Below are 20,943 nucleotides of genomic sequence, written 5' to 3' on the forward strand. Positions count from 1 at the left end.
GTTTAAGTAGACAGAGACATGCGGTAAACCTCCCAAGAAGCCCTCCATGACGCGTTGAAAAATAGCACAGGCAGAGGATACCCCAAAGGGCAATCGTCTATATTCAAACAGGCCCCAGTGTGTATTAATAGTTACATATGGCCGGGAGGCAGGGTCCAGCTCCAACTGTAGGTAGGCGTGACTCATATCTAATTTCGTGAACGAGAGTCCACCTGCAAGCTTCGCGTAGAGATCCTCTATGCGGGGCATTGGATATCGGTCGAACCGGGAAGCCGTATTCACTGTAGGTTTATAGTGGCCGCACAAGCAAACTGTGGCATCTGCCTTCATTGCAGCCGAGTCAGCGAAACAGACGGGCCTGATAATATCCAAAGTCTCCAAATGAGTGAGCTCCCCTTCTATCTTATCGAGCAAGGCGTAAGGCACAGGGCGCGCCCGGAAATAGCGCGGCAGCGTAGCTCCTGGTTCGACTTGGATAGGGGCTACGGCCCCTTTTATTTTCCCCAAACCGGGCTGGAATACATCTGGGTACCGTCCTAGCACCTCAGTCAATCCTCCAGAAACTGTTTGGAGGATGTGCTGCCACTGCAGCCGTAAATGGCGCAACCAGTCCCGACCCAACAGGCTGGGCCCATGGCCGCGCACCAATATAAGTGGGAAACGCCCCTCCTGGCATCCACAAACAACAGGGGTCATTGTAGTTCCTGCAATGTCCAATGGTTCTCCCATGTAGGTGGCCAACCTGGCCTGTGTGTCGGTTAATATAAGGGTCTGTATACCCTGCTTGATGCGGTCGAATGTCCTCTAGGCGATCACAGAGACCGCTGCGCCAGTGTCAACTCCATCTTAAGCGGGTGACCATTGACTCGTACTGTCACCAAGTTGGGGGCCACACGGGGAGCTGCCACACGATGCAGCTGCAGGCAGTCGTCCTCGGTCTCCACGTCCTCGGGAGTAGTCGCTGCAGGATCATCCAAATGGAAGGTACGGCCACTGGGCTGGCCCCAGTTTCTGTCGGAACAGCGGCGCCTCCGGCACCCCCAGGACCGGCGTCCGCGATGGGGTCGGCGGCCACCATTCCGACACTGACATGGCTCCGCATCCATTGGTTCTGGAGAAGGCTCCCTTCGGGGAGGAACGTCTGATGGCCACTGGCGTCAATCCGGACGTCGCCTCGCCCAAGGTACCGCAGGGGTGCAGGGAGACGCTTTTGGACAGAAGGGTTGCCTTCCAAGGCGTGCACCTCCATTCCCTGTAGCTCCTGCATTCCCTGTTCTGCGCTGTCTCGTGATAATACTATTTGAATGGCCTGTTGAAAAGTCAATGTTGGCTCCGCTAACAACTTTCTCTGGGTGGGCGCATTGTTAATACCGCAAACCAAGGGCAGCACGGTGGCCTAGTGGTTAGCACAACCGCCTCACGGCGCTGAGGTCCCAGGTTCGATCCCGGCTCTGGGTCACTGTCCGTGTGGAGTTTGCACATTCTCCCCGTGTCTGCGTGGGTTTCGCCCCCACAACCCAAAAATGTGCAGAGTAGGTGGATTGGCCACGCTAAATTGCCCCTTAATTGGAAAAAATAATTGGGTAATCTAAATTTTTAAAATAAAAAAAAAATACCGCAAACCAAATGGTCGTGTAACATTTCTGACAAGGTCTCACCATTGTCACAGTACTCCGCAATCCTGCGTAGCCTTGATAGAAACTCTGCAAGGGATTCTCCTGGGGTCCTCTCAGCGGTATTAAACCGGTCACGCTGGACTGCCGTGGATGGGGTTGGGTTAAAATGTTGCCCCACTAAGTTCACAAGTTCATCAAACGCCTTGGTGTCCGCGCAGCTGGGTACGTAAGGCTCCTAATCACCCCAAATGTATGCGGGCCGCAGGCAGTGAGCAAAATGACCACCTGGTGCTCGTGTTCGGTGCTGTGTTTGCCCAGAAATAGTGACACATCCATTGTGCGTACTGGTTCCAACTTCGCAGAGCAGCATCAAAAACATCCAAACGTCCATACAGAGGCATGGTGTAACAGAACAAAAACTTCCAACCTGTATCCAACAAAAATCCAGGGAAGTGGCTTCAGCAGCGTGGACAGCTATCCACTTTAACCCTCGTCGCCAGTTTTGTGAGGGCCACAAAGAATCCAGCACGAGTTGAAGGATAGGAAGAATTAACATTTATTTACAATAACATATATAGCAGCAGCAGTAGCAACTCCCTTGTTGCTCACTCCTCTCTAGCTGGTTCCAAACTGGCCAGCTTTATTTATGCAGGGAATCTGCTCATGATTTCTCCGCTCCCCTCATCGGGGAAGCTCATACTCCCAAAGGATTGTGGGATTGCCATTAGTCCCCAGGCAGTGGTAAGCAGGCAGGTTATAACAGTGGCCAGGGAAAGGATTGGACCACTTAAGGACAGTGGTGGGGAATCTATGTGTTGAGCCAGAGGAAATGGGCGAGGTACTAAATGAGTACTTTGCTTCAGCGTTCACCAAAGAAAATGACTTTGTGGAAGATAATTCTCGAATAGGGTGTGTGGACAGTCTGGGTCATTTTGACATTGAAAAGGAGGAGGTATTGGGTCTTTTAAAAGACATTGAGGTAGATAAGTCTTCTGGGCCGGATTTACCTCAGAATACTGAGGGAAACAAGGGTGGAAATTGCTGGGGCCTTGACTGACATATTTGTATCCTCATTGGCTACAGGTGAGATCCCAGAGGACGGTAGGATAACAAATGTGGTTCCACTGTTTAAGAAAGGTAGCAAGGATAATCCAGAAAATTATAGGTCGGTGAGACTCACGTCGCTAGTAATTCATTTATTGGGGAGAATTCTCTGGGACAGGATTTATACCCATTTGGAAACAAATGGACTCATTAGCGATAGACAGCATGGTTTTGTGAAGGAGAGGTCGTGCCTCACTAACTTGATTGAGTTTTTTGAGGAGGTGACAAAGATGATTGATGAAGGGAGGGCAGTGGATGTTGTTTACGTGGACTCCAGTAAAGCCTTTGACAAGATGCCTCATGGCAGACTGATACAAAAGGTTACATGGGATCAGAGGTGAGGTGGTAAGATGGATACAGAACTGGCTCAGTCACAAAAGGCAAAGGGTAGCAGTAGAAGGGTGTTTTTCTGAATGGAAGGTTGTAACTAGTGGTGTTCCACAGGGATCTGTGCTGGGGCCTCTGCTATTTGTAGTGTACATAAACAATATGGAGGAAAATGTAGCTGGTCTGATTAGTACCATGCGGTTGATACCATGGTTGGTGGAGTGGCAGATAGTGTTGAGCATTATCAGAAGATACAGCAGGACATAGATAGGTTAGAGACTTGAGCAGATAAATGGCAAATTGAATTTAATCCAGACTAATGTGAGGTAATGCATTTTGATATGTCTAACATAGAGGAGAAATATACCATAAATGGCAAAGCAATAGAAAGTCAGAGAGATCTGGGTGTGCAGGTCCACATATCTTTGAAAGTGCAACACAAGTGGACAAGGTAGTCACGAAAGCATACAGAATGCTTGCTTTCATTGGATGGGGCATTGAGTATAAAAACTGGCAAGTCATGCTACAGTTGTATAGAACCTTGGTATGGCCACACTTGGAATACTGCACACAATTCTGAGTTGCCACACTACCAGAAGGATGTGGAGACTTTAGAGAGAGTGCAGAGGAGGATTACCAGGATGTTGCCTGGTCTGGAGGGCGTTAGCTATGCGGAGAGGCTGAATAGACTCCGACTGTTTTCATTAGAACGACGGAGGTTGACAGGTGACCTGATAGAGGTCTACAAGATTATGAGGGGCACGGATAGAGCAGATGGGCAGGCACTCTTTCCCAGGGTGGAGGGGTCAGTCACCAGGGGGCATAGGTTTAAGGTCCATGGGGCAAAGTTTAGAGGAGATGTGCGAGGCAGGTTATTACACAGAGGGTGGTGAGTGCCTGGAATGCGTTGCCAGGGGAGGTTGTGGAAGCAGATACATTAATGGCGATCAAAAGGCATCTTTACAAATACATGGATAGAATGGGTAAAGAGAGATACAGTACTAGGAAGTGCTGAGCATTTTGGCCACGGGTGGTATCATGCATGACCGGTACAGGCTTGGAGGGCTGAAGGGCCTGTTCCTGTGCTGTATTGTTCTTTGTTCTTTGCCTTACAGACATTTGCTACATTGAAGTTTTTCTGTCAAAAGACAAGTAGTTGTAAATATTTACAGTCGGTGCTGAAAAGTCATCCTTCAAGGTCAGAAATAAGCTGATGTTATTTTAAAAGTTCTGCCTACATCATCAGTGTAGGAGTGAGGAGAAAGGGGGCTATTAAAACCGATGAAAATATGTTTAATTTTGTTTCTCAGCAATTTTCTTCCTCAACCAACATCATCAAAAGCAGGTTACACATATTTGTAGGGCCTTGTATGCAAATTAACTTATGTGTTTGCTTTTACAACTGTGAATTCAAACTGTAATTATTAGATTGTGAAACACTCTGACATGACCTATGCCTTAGACACAATATAAATCTATACACTTTCTGTTCCCCACTGCCAACCCTGATGGTGCTGACTCTCACTCGGGTTCATTTGCAAAGGTTCCAGCAGTCTGCCCTATTCTTATCAAGAAGACCATTCTCCATGTGTCGTGAATTCCTGCTGAGATCTACAACTCAACACAGCAACTCCCCGAGCCCCCACGCACATGTATCTTCAATGCAACATATCCTGATTCCATTCTTTATGGAATTTAAAGTGCCCAATTTTTTTTCCCAATTAAGTGGCAATTTGGAATGGCCAATCCACCTACTCATGCTCATCTTTGGGTGGTGGGGGTGAGACCCACACAGCAAAGGGTACAATTCTAAAGACAGTGCAGGAGCAGAGGAAGGTGTGGGGTATATGTGCACAAATGTTTGAAGGTGGCAGGGAGGGTTGAGATAATAAACCATGCCAACCCTTGGGCTGGTTAAATAGGGACAGAGAGTGCGAAAGCAAGGAAGTTATGTTAAACCAGCAATAAACACTAGTTCAGGCTCAACTAAAGTTTTGAGCATCACACTTTTTGAAGGATGTGAGAACGTGCAGAAAAGATTCACTAGAATGTTTCTTTTTTTTTATTGATTTACAGGATGTGGGCATCGCTGGTTAGGCTAGCATTTTTTGCCCATCCCTAGTTGTCCTAGATCCATCAACTTATGTTGATAGAATGGAGAAGCTGGGGCTGTTCTTGCAGATGAGAATGTAGACAAGAAATTTAATAGAGACATTCAAAACTATGAGGGTTCTGAACTGAACAGTGTAGATGGGGCGAAACTCTTACCCTTGACGCAAGTTGAGAACCAACAGGCTCAGATTTTAGGTGTTTAGGAAAAGAAACAGTAGCAACATGAGGAAAATCATCTTTATGAATGGTTAGGATCTGCAATGCATCGCCTGAAAGTGAAGTGGAGGCAGATACAACAATGTTTTTCAAAAGAGAATTGAATGCAGGACAGGACAGGAAAAGGCGGGTGAGTGAGACCAAATGAGTTTCTTTTGCCAAGAGCGGCACAGACACAATGTGTCAATGACCTCTATCTGTATTGTAATCATTGCATGATTCTAGTTGCTGATAGATTTCCACTGGCCTTCACTACAATTGTACATATGTAGTGTGCTTTCAATAGTTCTTTAAAGTTTCTGAATTCCACAGAAAGGTTGTGGTAGATGCTAAAGTACTTTTTCCTGACTTTGACTCCTGACAAGGCATTCCCCCGGGATAAAATATGACCAGTAGATTGGGCAAAGGCTATGCAGAGCAGGACAAATTGCTAGAAAAGGAGAAAGAAGTAGGGAGAAGGTCACTCAGCAGGGACCATATCTGTCCAGAATGTTCAAGAAGCAATTCTGCTTGAACCTCAGTGAGGAATAATATGTGGGACATCAGCACCTAATGACAGAATCCATAGCATCCTGTCAGTGCAGAAGGAGGCTATTCAACCCATCAAGCCTGCACCAACCCTCTGAAAGAACACCCTACCTAGTTCCACTTCCCCACCCTATCCTGGTAACTCCACCTACTGTGCACAGGGGCTGGTTCAGCACATTGGGCTAAATCGCTGGCTTTTAAAGTAGACCAAGGCAGGCCAGCAGCACGGTCCAATTCCCGTACCAGCCTCCCCGAACAGACGCCGGAATGTGGCGACTAGGGGCTTTTCACAGTAACTTAATTTGAAGCCTACTTGTGACAATAAGCGATTTTCATTTCATTTCATCTTTGGACACAAAGGGGCAATTTAGCATGGCCAATCCACCTAACTGCATCCTCACTGAAACCTGCCACCTGCTGCAGCCACAACCCCAACCTCAGAGCAGGGTAAGAACTGCTTTGTTAGTGGTTGAGAAGGTGCTCACTGCCATGACCTTTTTTATACCAGTTTCCTCCCAGGCTAGAGTTGGAGATTTTCAGATCTCATCACTTTCCATCCATTGTTGCCTGAGGGAGCTTACTGAGACCCTATTCAAAGAGCTGACCATATATCATTCGCTCTTGCAATGGAGATATAGGTGGAGCAAGCATGTGACTTCGCATTGGTTTTTGTGTGCCCCATGGTGTAACCTTTCATTGACTACAAGCACATAGCCATGCAGGCACTACATGTCAACTCGAAGACATACTGCATTCACAAGGGATTCTACTCCTTAAAAATGCAGTTGGTGTGAAAGCATGCACAGCAAATCAAGCGGCCAATGCCCAATATCTTGGTAGTGTCATGGTGCTTCATTCTCCAGCAGTCCACTGTACCATCTGCATCTGAGCTACCAAGACAATCCAAAAGGTGGTGACTGGTTTATCTATCAATGACATGGCAGATGATTCTGGCCAGTCCACCGCACATAGACAGCATACTTACAATGAAAACCATATTGCCACATGTAATATGATAGATCAGAGGACTGGGGTGCTGAAACAACACTCTTGCTGCCTGAACCACTCTGGAAAATCCGTGCAGTGATTAGTAGAGTCTGTGTCAAGGTTCATGAAGGTCTGTTACATTCAGTACAAATTTGCTATCATGAGGACACAGCCTTTGCTACACAATTACTGTACCTGCAAAAAGCTGAGGAGCAGGAGGAAGAGAGAAGGGTAACAATCTGACTGTGATAGCAGTAGATACAACCCCCGATTCCTAATTGGCATGATATAATTTACAAATTCAGTTTGGAATGTTTCATTGTGGCTTTTATTTTGTACTGTTGTTCGGTGAATGCCTTTTCAAATGTTATATCCCGTATTGACTGTGCCACTGGCCTCAGACACTGCTCAATGCACCAAATCCCCACCACTCACCTGCCAACAACCTCTATTATTCGATGAACCTTTGGCAGCATTATGTCCGTGCCCTTGCGTCTAAACTAAAGTTGCCATAGTCCCATATGACCATAGGCTGCTTTCCCCAACAGATGTTGCCTGAACTAAGTATCCCTCGCATTATATGTTTTTGATTCGGATTTCCGGTTCGTGCATTATTTTGCTTTTCGAATTAGTTTTAGGTGAAGTTTAAAATCATTTTGGGCAGCACGGTGGCACAGTGGGTTAGCCCTGCAGCCTCACGGCGCCGAGGTCCCAGGTTCGATGCTGGCTCTGGGTCACTGTCTGTGTGGAGTTTGCACATTCTCCCCGTGTTTGCGTGGGTTTCGCCCCCACAACCCAAAGATGTGCAGGGTAGGTGGATTGGCCACACTAAATTGCCCCTTAATTGGAAAAAATTAATTGGGTACTCTAAATTTAGAAAAAAAAAACAAAAAAAAACATTTTTTTTAGGAGTACCCAATTTGTTTTCCAATTAAGGGGCAATTTAGCATGGGCAATCTACCAGGCACAACTTTGGGTTGTGGGGGTGAGACCCACGCAGGCATGGGGAGAATGTGAAAACTCCACACGGACAGTGACCTGGGGCCGGGATCAAACCCGGGTCCTCAGCGCCGTGAGGCAGCAGTGCTAACCACTGCACCACCTTGCCTCCCTTTTTGGATTAGTTTTAACTGTTACTCATCTCTAATGACTTTGAGTCCCTGCTGAAGAGTCCAGCCACTCAAGATTGTAGTTAGTGTTAGCTGCATGCTGCAATCGTGTTCATTAGCAGGCGGTGTTGCTCGTTTTGCTAAGTGTGCTTTACATTTAATTGGCTCTGTTTTATAACCTTGCTCTAGAGTCGCCAGGTATCTTTATGATACCACCACGAGGTTCAAGTTCAAGTGCTGATCAATAACTCAATACACCAGTTAGTAAGGTTCAAATCAAAACACATTTATTATATACACAGTCAATCACTACTCATGCATAAAATACTACAGAACTAGACTATTTCTACCACTAAAGGCCAATACTTAGCTTTGGAAAAGGAACCCACTGGGTCAGGGAACAATGGCCTCTCGTTCGATCCTGAGACTGCAGGCTTCCAGCTGGAATGGACTAAGGGTTAGGAGTGCCTATCTCATAGCGTGCGTTGACTGGACACTTACTTGTTGGTGCAGCTGCTAGGCAGGTCTCTGTCAAGGGTTGTTTCGAGCTGCTGAGAGACCCTGCCAAGAAGACCGAATTGAACTTGGGGACGCTAATTGATAGTCCCCAGGGGCTTCGCGCCCTTTTGGGCGGACCCCGTACCTGGTTCCAAGTGATTGGACCATGTTCCAATCGATTGGTTTGATTTCCCCAATACTGGGGCTGTTCCCTGATCACTGGGCGCTTCCTAAGTGTCCGTTGGCTTCTTTTGTGTTGGCTCCTGCTGGCGCCGAGGAGTCTGGCTTGGCCTCGATTATCTTAACTGTTGCTATTGTTCCCGGGGATCGCTCATCAATATGCAGATGGTGGTCAGTTTCAGTGCTGTCTGCTTTTCTGCAACTTCGAATATACATGAAACTTTGCATTCTGCTTGCTTCCCTGTACCTGTCCATTTTTCCCTGCATTCTTAGCGAATCTCCATTTTAAGTCGGGAAGTGGCCATCCCAGGTGGCTACAGCGGTACAACGCTGGGCATGCTTTGTGCATCTGAAGCAACGGGTGTAGGTTAATTCTGCATTGCAGTCCTCACAATCCGTGTTAAGGGAATTTGGCTCCCATAGAATATTACAGCACAAAAGGAGACTGTCAGCCCCATTGTACCTATGCTGGTTCTCTGAAAGAACCATTAATTAGTTCCACTCCTCGCTTCTTCCCCATTGCCATGCAAATTTTTCCTTTTCAATGCATATCCAATTCTCTGATGAAATTTAGCACTGAGTCTGTTTGCACTGTCCTTTCAAACTGCGATTTCTGGTTTTCTGTGCCTTTGATAAGGCAGCTACTGCCATATATAACTCTTTGTCCATTAGTATTTGTGTTGGATTGTGTGAACTGAAAACATGACGAAACCAGGAGAATTGTCTTTCTCTTGACCTGTGCAACGATCTCCATGGGGAAACCATAAATTAACATAACCAAATTTACTAAATGACCCCCCAAAAGGAGAAAGCACCAACACAATTTTGACTTTTGAAACTTTTACTTTAACTTTTTTTGTAAATTTAGAGTACCCAATTCATTTTTTTCCGATTAAGGGACAATTAGCATGACAATTGTTTGAAAAAAAGAAAGATGGCACCTCCAACAGTGCAGCACTTACTGCACTTGAGCATCTGCCAGGGGACAAGGGTTGCAAACCCGGGGGTTGGAGCTGGGGGAGGGGTGCGGACTTGCACCCCATAGCTTGTGGCTCAGAGGCGAAAGTATTACCCTCTGAGGTGCAACTGACACCGACCGGACAGTGATCAGGAGCAGAAATCCTGGACAATTTATCCTTTCCTTTCTCAGGATATGTTGGCCAATTGAATCATCTGAACTGCTGTTAGACTGTGATCAGTCTCTGGCCCGGCCTTCGTTATGGCTCATACTACACTCACAGGCTGAGACACAGAGGAAGCAGATTATAAGAAAGCACTTTCACACCCTCGGGGTATCCAGAATGCTTCATGTTTGATGAATTAGAACTGGAAAGAATTATCATGTAGGCAAACCCAGCAGCTAATTTGTACACAGCAAGATGCCACAAATAGCAGCAGCAAGATAAATGACCAATTAACCTGTTTTGGTGGTGTTTGTTGAGGGAGAGGTGGCAGCCGGAATACCAGGAGAAGTCGCTATACTCATCTTCAAATAGTTCCACGGGATCTTTTGAATGAATGAAATGAATAAAAATCGCTTATTGTCACGAGTAGGCTTCAATGAAGTTACTGTGAAAAGCCCCTAGTCGCCACATTCCGGCGCCTGTCCGGGACACCCACCCAAAAGACAGTCAGGTGCCATTATTGTCCGACAATGCAGAACCTACACAGTGCTCTGCTGAAATGATGGCATAGATCACAGATTCAAATTCTGAAGTGTGTCGTGAACCCACTTGTTCTGATTTCAAGATAGGAGTGTTACCGACTGAACAAGGCTGAAACTTGAACCAATTAAACGCTGGAAATGTCCCACTCTCTTCCCACTCCCCTCCCTCAAATACCTCAACACCCCCAATCTGGTAGTACGTTGATGTCTGTTGTAACTTTGCTGGGAATTCTAATTTTAGAATTTTAGACAAATTAGATTTTGAGATGTACTGAAGCTGAATGGGTTAAATAAAGACATTACTTGAGTGTATCGGAAGTTATAGCTTTAGTCTTGCGAAAACAATGAGTCTGACATTCCTGGAATGTAGTAGGTTCAGGCTGTAGATCAGAAGATAAGAATCTTCCAGAGTTTGTTAATCTATTAACTTTGAGGTCAGAGGAAAATGTCTTGCACCGTTTCTATGTACATTAGAAAGATTTAAAAACTCGTCTTGATTATTATGTTTCATTTCAAACTGATTCGCTTGAGTAAATTACTTCCTATTGTTGGTTAAGCAAAGATGGCACTTGCAGATGCCACAACGAAAATTAATTGCCAGCTCATTTAATGCAGAGGAATGGGAAATTCTGTGTTCCTCTTTGAATCTTTAACATTCACTTCAAAAAGCAGAACTGGCCCCAGTTAATGTAGTACTCCATCAACACTACACTCAAGTATCTGCCTGCATTATATGTTCAATTCTGGGTGTAGAATTTGAACCAACAAGCTTCAGTCATAGAAAATGTTCAACTAATTGAGTGATGAAGGCTTTGTGCTGTCACAAAATATTCCAGCCATTGTGGCTCAGATGGTAACTTTGCTGTAAATTTTAAACTGAGGAATATAGGCAAGAAATACACAGGGCAGTATTTCATACCCTCCTGAGGTAAGTTTGGAGATGGGGGGAAGGGGCAGTTAATTGCGCAGGAGTATGGCAGTGGAGACCCTACCTCCTTCTTGCTTCTGCCCCGATTAAGTCTGGGGCAGGAATACCCATGGACTGCCTTCCCGCCCCACCACCAACTGAGGCCTTAGATGGGCAATTACTACATGTCATCCCACCGCCATTGTTATTAACCCAGCGGCAGACGGGGGCTCGACGTGTGAGAAGCTTGAAAAGCAAACCTTTGGAGTTGCTTCTGTATGGTAGGGGGAGACGGTGGGATGTGGGTGGTTCCTCGCTGTCAGGCATTCAATGTCTGACTGAGGAATCTGGCATCAGGAAGGGAGGTGGAATCGCTGAGAACAACCCCATTGTCCTTGCTGCCGGCCCCACTCTGATCCACGAATCCCCGGCCCCCATCCGCAACACCTCTTTATCAGTCACCTATCGTCTAGGTATCTTGGTGACCTAGGCCTTGGGTGGAGTTTGTACAAGCAGCAACCATTGTTACATTCTTCTTTTCTCTGGCCTAAATGTACAAGGATTGGTGAAAGAATAATGTGGGTACATTATTTGAAGATAAGACTATATAACAGGAAGACTAAACATTGTACACATAATCTTTACTTCAGCTGCTTGCAGAAAGACTTAAAGTCATGGGGCTAATCCATCATATCTTATCTTGAAGTGGTATTGATTGACAGTAGTTTAAGCTGCCTTTCCTCAAAGGTGCATGCACATCATGATGACAACTGAGGCATCTCAGCATCAGGGAAAGGAAGTAAGTTAAGATACCCACTGCCAATCTACTAATTCCTATTGGATAGCGCATTTGTGTGAATGACAGCTATAATGGTCTTCAAGGTTGAAGTACCTGTTGACACCCCCCAATCCACCCCTCTGAAGAGGCTCATAATAGAGGCCACCCTGACCCCTTCTTATGATACCCTATCTAAACAGCACCCAACAAACTGGACCCCAGCAAGAGTCAGCACCCAGGAACCTGCATCCCAGCAAGTCAGTGCCCAGAAAACTGTGCACCAAGAAGAGTCAATGCCTGGAACTACATCCCAACAAGTCAGTAGTGAGGAAGAGTCAATATCTGGGGAAGTGTACCCAGAGAAGGGCCGACATCCTCAATGGAGAGGATGTAAAAAGGTTGTAAAAAATAGTCTCCGCATTGAAGTTCAATTAATTAATAATCTGTTTTCCTTCACAGTTAGTAGAGATGGAAGAAACTCTGATATGGGAGCAGCACACAGTGGTGGTGAATCGGGTAAATTCATATTTTTCAGTCTTTGCCATTTTTCAGTCTTTGCCATTTTTACTCTGCCACTGAAGGTAGGCGGAGGTGATGTTTGCCAGTGTTTGCTAGTCTAATCATCGATATCTCAAAAACTAATAGAGGGTTTCAATCAAACTTGGAACACAAATAGGTGATGGCCCAAGGCAAAACTGGTTTGTTTTTGGCAGAGATGCAGATCTGAATCCTGGAATTTATTTGAAGAATCCACTAACATTGGGAGAAGGGGAAAATTGACTTTTTTTGGAATGTTAATGGTTGTTTTGTTTAGAACATAGAACAGTACAGCACAGAACAGGCCCTTCGGCCCTCGATGTTGTGCCGAGCATTGTCTGAAACCAAGATCAGGCTATCCCACTCCCTGTCATACTGGTGTGCTCCATGTGCCTATCCAATAACTGCTTGAAAGTTCCTAAAGTGTCCGACTCCACTATTACAGCAGGCAGTCCATTCCACAGCCCAACCACTCTGAGTAAAGAACCTACCTCGGATATCCCTCCTATATCTCCCACCCTGAATCTTATAGTTATGCCCCCTTGTAACAGCTACATCCATCCGACGTAATAGTCTCTGAACGTCCACTCTATCTATCCCCCTCATCATCTTATAAACCTCTATTAAGTCGCCTCTCATCCTCCTCTGCTCCAAAGCGAAAAGCCCTAGCTCCCTCAACCTTTCCTCATAAGCCCTATCCTGCAGACCAGGCAGCATCCTGGTAAATCTCCCTTGCACCCTTTCCAATGCTTCCACATCCTTCCTATAATGAGGTGACCAGAACTGCACACACTTAGCTGATCAGTATTAAGCAGTGAAATGGGTCGATAAGACCACACTCTACTGGTTACATTGTGGGATATTTTAGAATGTTGTGGATTGTTTCAGTTACTGTGTTGGAGTTTGCCACAGCTGTCTAAAAATGAGCAGAGTTTTCAGAGTAGGCTATTAGCTGGACAGGTGCCATCAGTCCATCGAGCCTGCTCTGCCATTCAATGAGATCATGACTGCTCTGTGGCCTAACTCCATATATCTACCTTTGGCCCATATTCCTGAATACCGTTACTTGAGAAAAACGTATCTATCTCGGATTTATATTTGTTTAAAATATAAATTTAGAGTACCCAATTCTATTTTTTTCCAATTAAGGGGAAATTTAGCATGGCCAATCCACCTACCCTGCACATCTTTTGTGGGTTGTGGGGGTGAGACCAACGCAGACACGGGGAGAATGTGCAAACAGTGACCCAGGGCTGGGGATCAACCCGGTCCTCATCGCCACTCTGCCACCATACTGCACATCTCCGATTTAAAATTAACAATTGATCGAGCATTATTGCCGTTTATGGAAATGAGTTCCAAACCTCTACCACCCTTTGTGTGCAGAAGTGCTTCCTAACATCTCTCCTGGATGGTTTGGCCTGAATTTTTGGACTATGCCCCCTCATTCTAGGATCTCCAACCTGTGGAAACAGATTATCTTTATCTACCCTGTTTTTTCTTGTTAATATCTTGAAGACTTCAATCGGATCACCCCTTAACCATCTAAATTTTAGAGAAAACAGGCCTAATTTGTACAATCTCTCCTCATGACATAACCCCTAAAGCTGAGGTAACACAGAGTGGCAGAGGTATGCTCTTTACAGAGTGCCCTCTTCACTTGTTTCCTCTATCTTCCTTTAGAATCTGAGAAACTGAACTGTTCACCTACCAATCCTACTCTTCCCTCAAACCATTCAACAATCTATGGCTGCCATGAACCTTAACTCACCTTCCTAATGCGCCCCCCCCCCCCCCCCCCCCCCCCCCCCCCCGCCCCCAGCGTCCCTTTAGTGTCCCAGTATCATCTATACATCATGGACCTTGCCCAATTAATTTAATTTCCTGAGGGAATTTTCTGTCAACACTTTCTGATCCTCAGTGGGATGTATCAGTGAGGGATTGATCCTTCCCTCCATTGATTTGATTATTGTTACAGATTGAGTTCAAAGAACAAAACATCCCCTCGTAAGAACATAGAACATAGAACAGTACAGCACGGAACAGGCCCTTCGGCCCTCGATGTTGTGCCGAGCATTGTCCCAAACCAAGATCAAGCTATCCCACTCCCTGTCATTCTGGTGTGCTCCATGTGCCTATCCAATAATCGCTTGAAAGTTCCTAAAGTGTCCGACTCCACTATCATAGGAGGCATTCCATTCCACACCCCAACCTCTCTCTGAGTAAAGAACCTACCTCGGATATCCCTCCTATATCTCCCACCCTGAAGCTTATAATTATGCCCCCTTGTAACAGCTACATCCACCCGAGGAAATAGTCTCTGAACGTCCACTCTATCTATCCCCCTCATCATCTTATAAACCTCTATTAAGTCACCTCTCATCCTCCTCCGCTCCAAAGAGAAAAGCCCTAGCTCCCTCAACCTTTCCTCATAAGACCTATCCTCCAAACCAGGCAGCATCCTAGTAAACCTCCTTTGCACCCTTTCCAATGCTTCCACATCCTTCCTATAATGAGGTGACCAGAACTGCACACAATACTCCAAATGTGGTCTCACCAGAGTCACGTATAGTTGCAGCATAACCCCACGGCTCTTAAACTCAAGCCCCCGTTAATAAACACTAACACACTATAAGCCTTCTTCACAGCTCTACCCACTTGAGTGGCAACCTTCAGAGATCTGTGGACATGAACCCCCAGATCTCTCTGTTCCTCCACATTCCTCAGAACCCTGCCGTTGACCCTGTAATCCGCATTCAAAGTTTTTTCTACCAAAATGAATCACCTCGCACTTATCAGAGTTAAACTCCATCTGCCATTTTTCGGCCCAGCTCTGCATCCTATCAATGTCTCTTTGCAGCCTACAACAGCCCTCCACCTCATCCACTACTCCACCAATCTTGGTGTCATCAGCAAATTTACTGACCCACCCTTCAGCCCCCTCCTCCAAGTCATTGATAAAAATCACAAATAGCAGAGGAACCAGCAGCACTGATTCCTGTGGTACACCGCTGGTAACTGGTCTCCAGTCTGAAAATTTTCCATCCACCACCAGCCTCTGTCTTCTATGTGATAGCCAGTTACTTATCCAATTGGCCAAATTTCCCTCTAACCCACACCTCTTTACTTTCTTCATGAGCCGACCATGGGAAACCTTATCAAAAGCCTTACTAAAATCCATGTATATGACATCAACTGCTCTACCTTCATCTACACACTTAGTTACCTCCTCAAAGAATTCAGTCAAATTTGTGAGGCAAGACTTACCCTTCACGAATCCGTGTTGACTATCCCGGATTAAACTGCATCTTTCCAAATGGTCATAAATCCTATCCTTCAGGACCTTTTCCATTAACCTACCGACCACCGAAGTAAGACTAACTGGCCTATAATTACCAGGGTCATTCCTATTCCCTTTCTTGAACAGAGGAACAACATTCGCCACTCTCCAGTCCTCTGGTACTATTCCCGTGGACAGTGAGGACACAAAGATCAAAGCCAAAGGCTCTGCAATCTCATCCCTTGCCTCCCAAAGAATCCTTGGATACATCCCGTCTGGCCCAGGGGACTTGTCGACCCTCAGGTTTTTCAAAATTGCTAATGCATCCTTTATCAGAACATCTACCTCCTCCAGCCTACCCGCCTGTATCACACTCTCATCCTCAAAAACATGGCCCCTCTCCTTGGTGAAAACTGAAGAAAAGTATTCATTCAACGCCTCTCCTATTTATTCTGACTCCATGCACAAGTTCCCACTTTTGTCCTTGACCGGCCTTACCCTCACCCTATTTCTTTTTTTTTAAATTTAGAGTACCCAATTATTTTTTTCCAATTAAGGGGCAATTTAGCGTGGCCAATCCACCTATCCTGCACATCTTTGGGTTGTGGGGGTGAATCCCACGCAGACACGGGGAGAATGTGCAAACTCCTCATGGACAGTGACCCAGAGCCGGGATTCGAACCTGGGTCCTCAGCGCCGTAAGCAGCAATGCTAGCCACTGTGCCACCGTGCTGCCCTCCCTCACCCTATTTCTAACATAAGAGTTAAAAAGCCTTGGGGTTTTCCTTGATCCAACCTGCCAAGGACTTCTCATGCCCCCTCCTAGCTCTCCTAAGCCCTTTTTTGAGCTCATTCCTTGCTACCTTGTAACCCTCAAGCGACCCAACTGAACCTTGTTTCTCAATCTTACATACTCTTCCTTTTTCCTCTTGACAAGACATTCAACCTCTTTTGTGAACCATGGTTCCCTCACACGGCCATTTCCTCCCTGCCTGACAGGGATATACCTATCAAGGACACGCAGTATTTGTTCCTTGAACAAGCTCCACTTTTCATTTGTGCCTTTCCCTGACAGTTTCTGTTCCCATCTTATGCTCCTAATTCTTGCCTAATCGCATCATAATTACCCTCCCCCAATTATAAACCTTGCCCTGCCGTATGGCCCTATCCCTCTCCATTGCAATAGTGAAAGACACCGAATTGTGGTCACTATCTCCAAAGTGCTCTCTCACAAACAAATCTAACACTTGGCCCGGTTCATTACCCAGTACCAAATCCAATGTAGCCCCTCCTCTTGTCGGCCTCGGCCTATCCAGATATTGTGTCAGGAAACCCTCCTGCACACACTGTACAAAAACTGCCCCATCCGAACTGTTAGACCTATCGAGGTTCCAATCAATATTTGGAAAGTTAAAGTCACCCATGACAACTACCCTGAGACCTCCACATCTATCCATAATCTGTTTTGCAATTTCTTCCTCCACATCTCTATTACTATTTGGGGGCCTATCGAAAACTCCTAACAATGTGACCGCTCCTTTCCTATTTCTAACTTCGGCCCATATTACCTCAGTAGGCAGATCCCCTTCGAACTGCCTTTCTGCAGCCGTTAAACTATCCTTGATTAGCAATGCTACTCCTCCACCTCTTTTACCACCTTCCCTACTCTTACTGAAACATCTATACCCCGGAACTTCCAACAACCATTCCTGTCCCTGTCCTAACCGTGTCTCCGTAATGGTCACAACATTGTAGTCCCAAATACCAATCCACGCTCCAAGTTCACCTACCTTATTCAGGATGCTCCTTACATTGAAGTAGACACACTTCAACCCACCTTTCTGTCTGCCGGTACACTCCTGCGACCTTGATACCCTCCTCGGTACCTCACTACTCTCAACACTGGCTTCTGGACTACAGCTTGTTTTCCCAGCCCCCTGACAAATTAGATTAAACCCCCCCCCCCCCTCCCCGAAAAGCCGTAGCAAATTTCCCTCCCAGGATATTGGTGCCCCTCTGGTTCAGGTGCAAACCGCCCTGTCTCTACAGGTCCCACCTTCCCCAGAATGTGCTCCAATTATCCACATATCTGAAACCCTCCCTCCTACACCATCCCTGGAGCCACGTGTTTATCTACACTCTCTCCCTGTTCCTCACCTCACTAGCACGTGGCACCGGCAACAAACCAGAGATGACAACATGGTTTGTCCTGGCTCTCAGCTTCCATCCTAGCTCCATAAATTCCTGTTTTAAATCCCCGTCCCTTCTCTTACCTATGTCGTTGGGACCAATGTGTACCACGACTTGTGACTGTTCCCCCTCCCCCTTAAGGATTCTGAAAACACGGTCCGAGACGTCACGGACCCTGGCACCCGGGAGGCAACATACCATCCGTGAGTCTCTTTCGCTGCCACAGAACCGTCTATCTATCCCTCTAACTATCAAGTCCCCAATAACTATTGCTCTCCTGCTCTCCCTCCTTCCCTTCTGAGCCACAGGGATGGACTCAGTGCTGGAGATCCGTTCACCATGGCTTACCCCTGGTAGGTCATCCCCCTCAACAGTATCCAAAACGATATACTTGTTACTGATGGGAACGACCACAGAGGATTCCTGCACTGACTGCTTCCTCCCAGCCCCTCTCACCATCACCCATCTATCTTCATTCTTCGGAGTAACTACATTCCTACTACCGTATCTATTAAAGGAGGTGGAAGGGTGGGGGACACTATGTGTAGTGTCTAGGGTTTAGGAACTGCCCAACCTAAATACTGGTAAAAATAAAGCAACCAAGAAGGGAAAGAATGCAGTGTCAGTAAACAAGAGCACCTCAACTGCCTTTATTCTGGCTTTAATTCAAATTCAAAAAGACTCTGAACCTGTTCCGAGCATTCACTCTGATTAAGTCAGGCTCTCTTATCTCAAGAAAAGTCTCATGAACCGCAAAGAACCGAATCATATGCCAAGAGAAGTGAGGCAGACTTAGCAGTTTTGTCATGAAAATTACAGCACAGCATAAGTGCCCCCCCCCCCCCCCCCCACCCCCCTCTCCGCACCACCACCACCCCACCACCACCACCCCAAACAACTTCTGGATTCTCGCCATTTTGGAGAGAACTTTGAAGTGTTCAGCCAGGTAACCATGGGAAACAGACAGGTGACTTATTAACCCGAGCAAATCTGCATCCTGTGAAGCTACTAGGTTCACAGTGCAGCATCGAAATGTCAATGGACACCACGTAGGCCCCACATGCTCGACCCAACAACCCACGGACCAGTCTATCCAGTCAGCTGCAGCTCACTTAAAGAAAAAAAGTGGTTTAAGAATAAGAAGTGACTGTTACCGAGCTTTTGTTTCCATCAGACTTGCTGGCTCTATCTAACAAAGATTGGGGGTTAATGTTTTCTTCGGCAGTAGTATAAAACAGGTGCTGGTGCACCGACAGCCCTTGTAAATTCTGCCTCATTTCTTTCCATTGGCGCAGTGCAAAATCTGCTCCCGATGCGAGGTCACCCATTTTGTGCTCCTGGTCAATCAAGTTCCACTCTTATGATATGAAGAATTAAGAGCAGGTTGATAATCGGTTCGCTCAGCTGGCTAGATGGCTGGAGTAATGATGCAGAATATTGCCAGTGGCACAGGTAGAAATTCTTACTCCTTTGCATTTTGCTCCAGGATTCAAAGAAAGGATTTGGCATCGCAATATCTGGTGGGAAGGATAAGCCGAATGTCAGCACTGGAGAAACTGCCATTCTCATTTCAGATGTTGTCCGCTCTGGACCAGCTGAAGGGAAGATTCTGTGAGTAAAAAGATCACTCTGTCAGGGGTATTCTATCCATAATTTAGAGACAGAAACATGAGGAATCATTTTTGAAAAATATTGTTAATTGGGCCTCCTAATGGGGTTCGTATTGTGGCAATTACATTTACAATTACAGGCCGAGTATCAGCAACCCTTGGGACTGGTTGCATTTTGATATTCAGATATTTTTGGATCTACTGTACATACGGTAGACATGGCATACTTACATCACAATACCGTAAGCCTACGCTAGCTATACGGAATGATTCAACCAAAAATATTCTAAGGGTGGGATCTTCCAGCCTCGTTGCGCTCTCATTCAAGCCAAACGAGGCTGATGAATGGAGAGGCCACAAACGAGAGTCGCGACAAACGGCAAACAGTTTGCGATGCAACTGGCCTACTCCTGAGGTGAGAAACCAATTATCACCACATAAGCCCAATTTCCTTACAATTAATGAGTTCCATCCCATATCCAATGGACTCCTGTCATTCAGTGGTCTCCCCAGCAAATGGTCACGCTGTTGCCGATTAGTACTCCTTTTGAACCTGATGGGAGGGCTTTTGTAGGGAGCCAAGGAGGAGAGTAGCCATCTTTGCTCACAGGCAAAGAGTCCGGGGGTACTGGGCTTGCCACCACAGTGCTCGGTGGGGGGTGGGGGACCCTGGGCTGGGGCAGGGAGACCTTCAGCTGGGGTGGGCTGCCATGGGAGGGTGGAGGGGGAGGCGCTGGGGGGCAACCGCTTGCAGCACCCCTGGATCGTTTACCCATTCCAGAGGCAACCCTTGTCCCTGCCTGTCTGCCCCACCAACCACCCGTAACTCCCACTGACTGCTGAAGCCTCTGCAGCTGGCCATTTAAGGGGTGGCATAATGGTATTGTCACTGGACTAGTAATCCAGGCACCCAGGTTCATGCTCTGGGGACCCAGGTTCAAATCCCACCATGGCAGATACCATGGGCGGGATTCTCCCCTACCCGGTGGGACGGGGGGGTCCCGGCGTAGGGGAGTGGCGCCAACCACTCCGGGGTCAGGCCTCCACAAAGGTGCGGAATTCTCCGCACCTTTGGGGGCTAGGCCTGCACCGGAGCGGTTGGCACCACGCCGACTGCCGCAAAAACCGGCGCCAGCAGCTTTCAGGCCCGCCGCCTGGCAGCAGGGCTGGCCGAAAGGCTTTCGCTGGTTCGCGCATGCGCCGGCGGTGACGTCAGCGGCCAGCTGCCGCTGACGTCACCACCAGCGCATGCGCGCTGTGGGTTTCTCTTCTGTTTCCGCCATGGCGGAGGCCAGGGC

At 46.8% G+C, this 20,943-nt stretch overlaps 1 protein-coding gene across 2 annotated transcripts in view; it reads left to right on the forward strand.

Annotated features, from left to right (window-relative positions):
- The window catches only part of LOC119952957 (tight junction protein ZO-3-like), a 116,733-nt gene that overhangs the window by 29,222 nt on the left and 66,568 nt on the right, over positions 1 to 20,943 (forward strand). For both annotated transcript variants that reach the window (XM_038776601.1, XM_038776600.1), the window contains exons 2-3: positions 12,488 to 12,544; positions 19,522 to 19,646. In XM_038776601.1, the coding sequence (XP_038632529.1) occupies positions 12,497 to 12,544; positions 19,522 to 19,646 (173 nt within the window). In that variant the 5' untranslated portion in view covers positions 12,488 to 12,496. The remainder of the gene's footprint in view (positions 1 to 12,487; positions 12,545 to 19,521; positions 19,647 to 20,943) is intronic.

This window comes from Scyliorhinus canicula, chromosome 18 (genome assembly GCF_902713615.1).
Source record: "Scyliorhinus canicula chromosome 18, sScyCan1.1, whole genome shotgun sequence".
In the NCBI taxonomy this organism is placed as follows: Eukaryota; Metazoa; Chordata; class Chondrichthyes; order Carcharhiniformes; family Scyliorhinidae; genus Scyliorhinus; species Scyliorhinus canicula.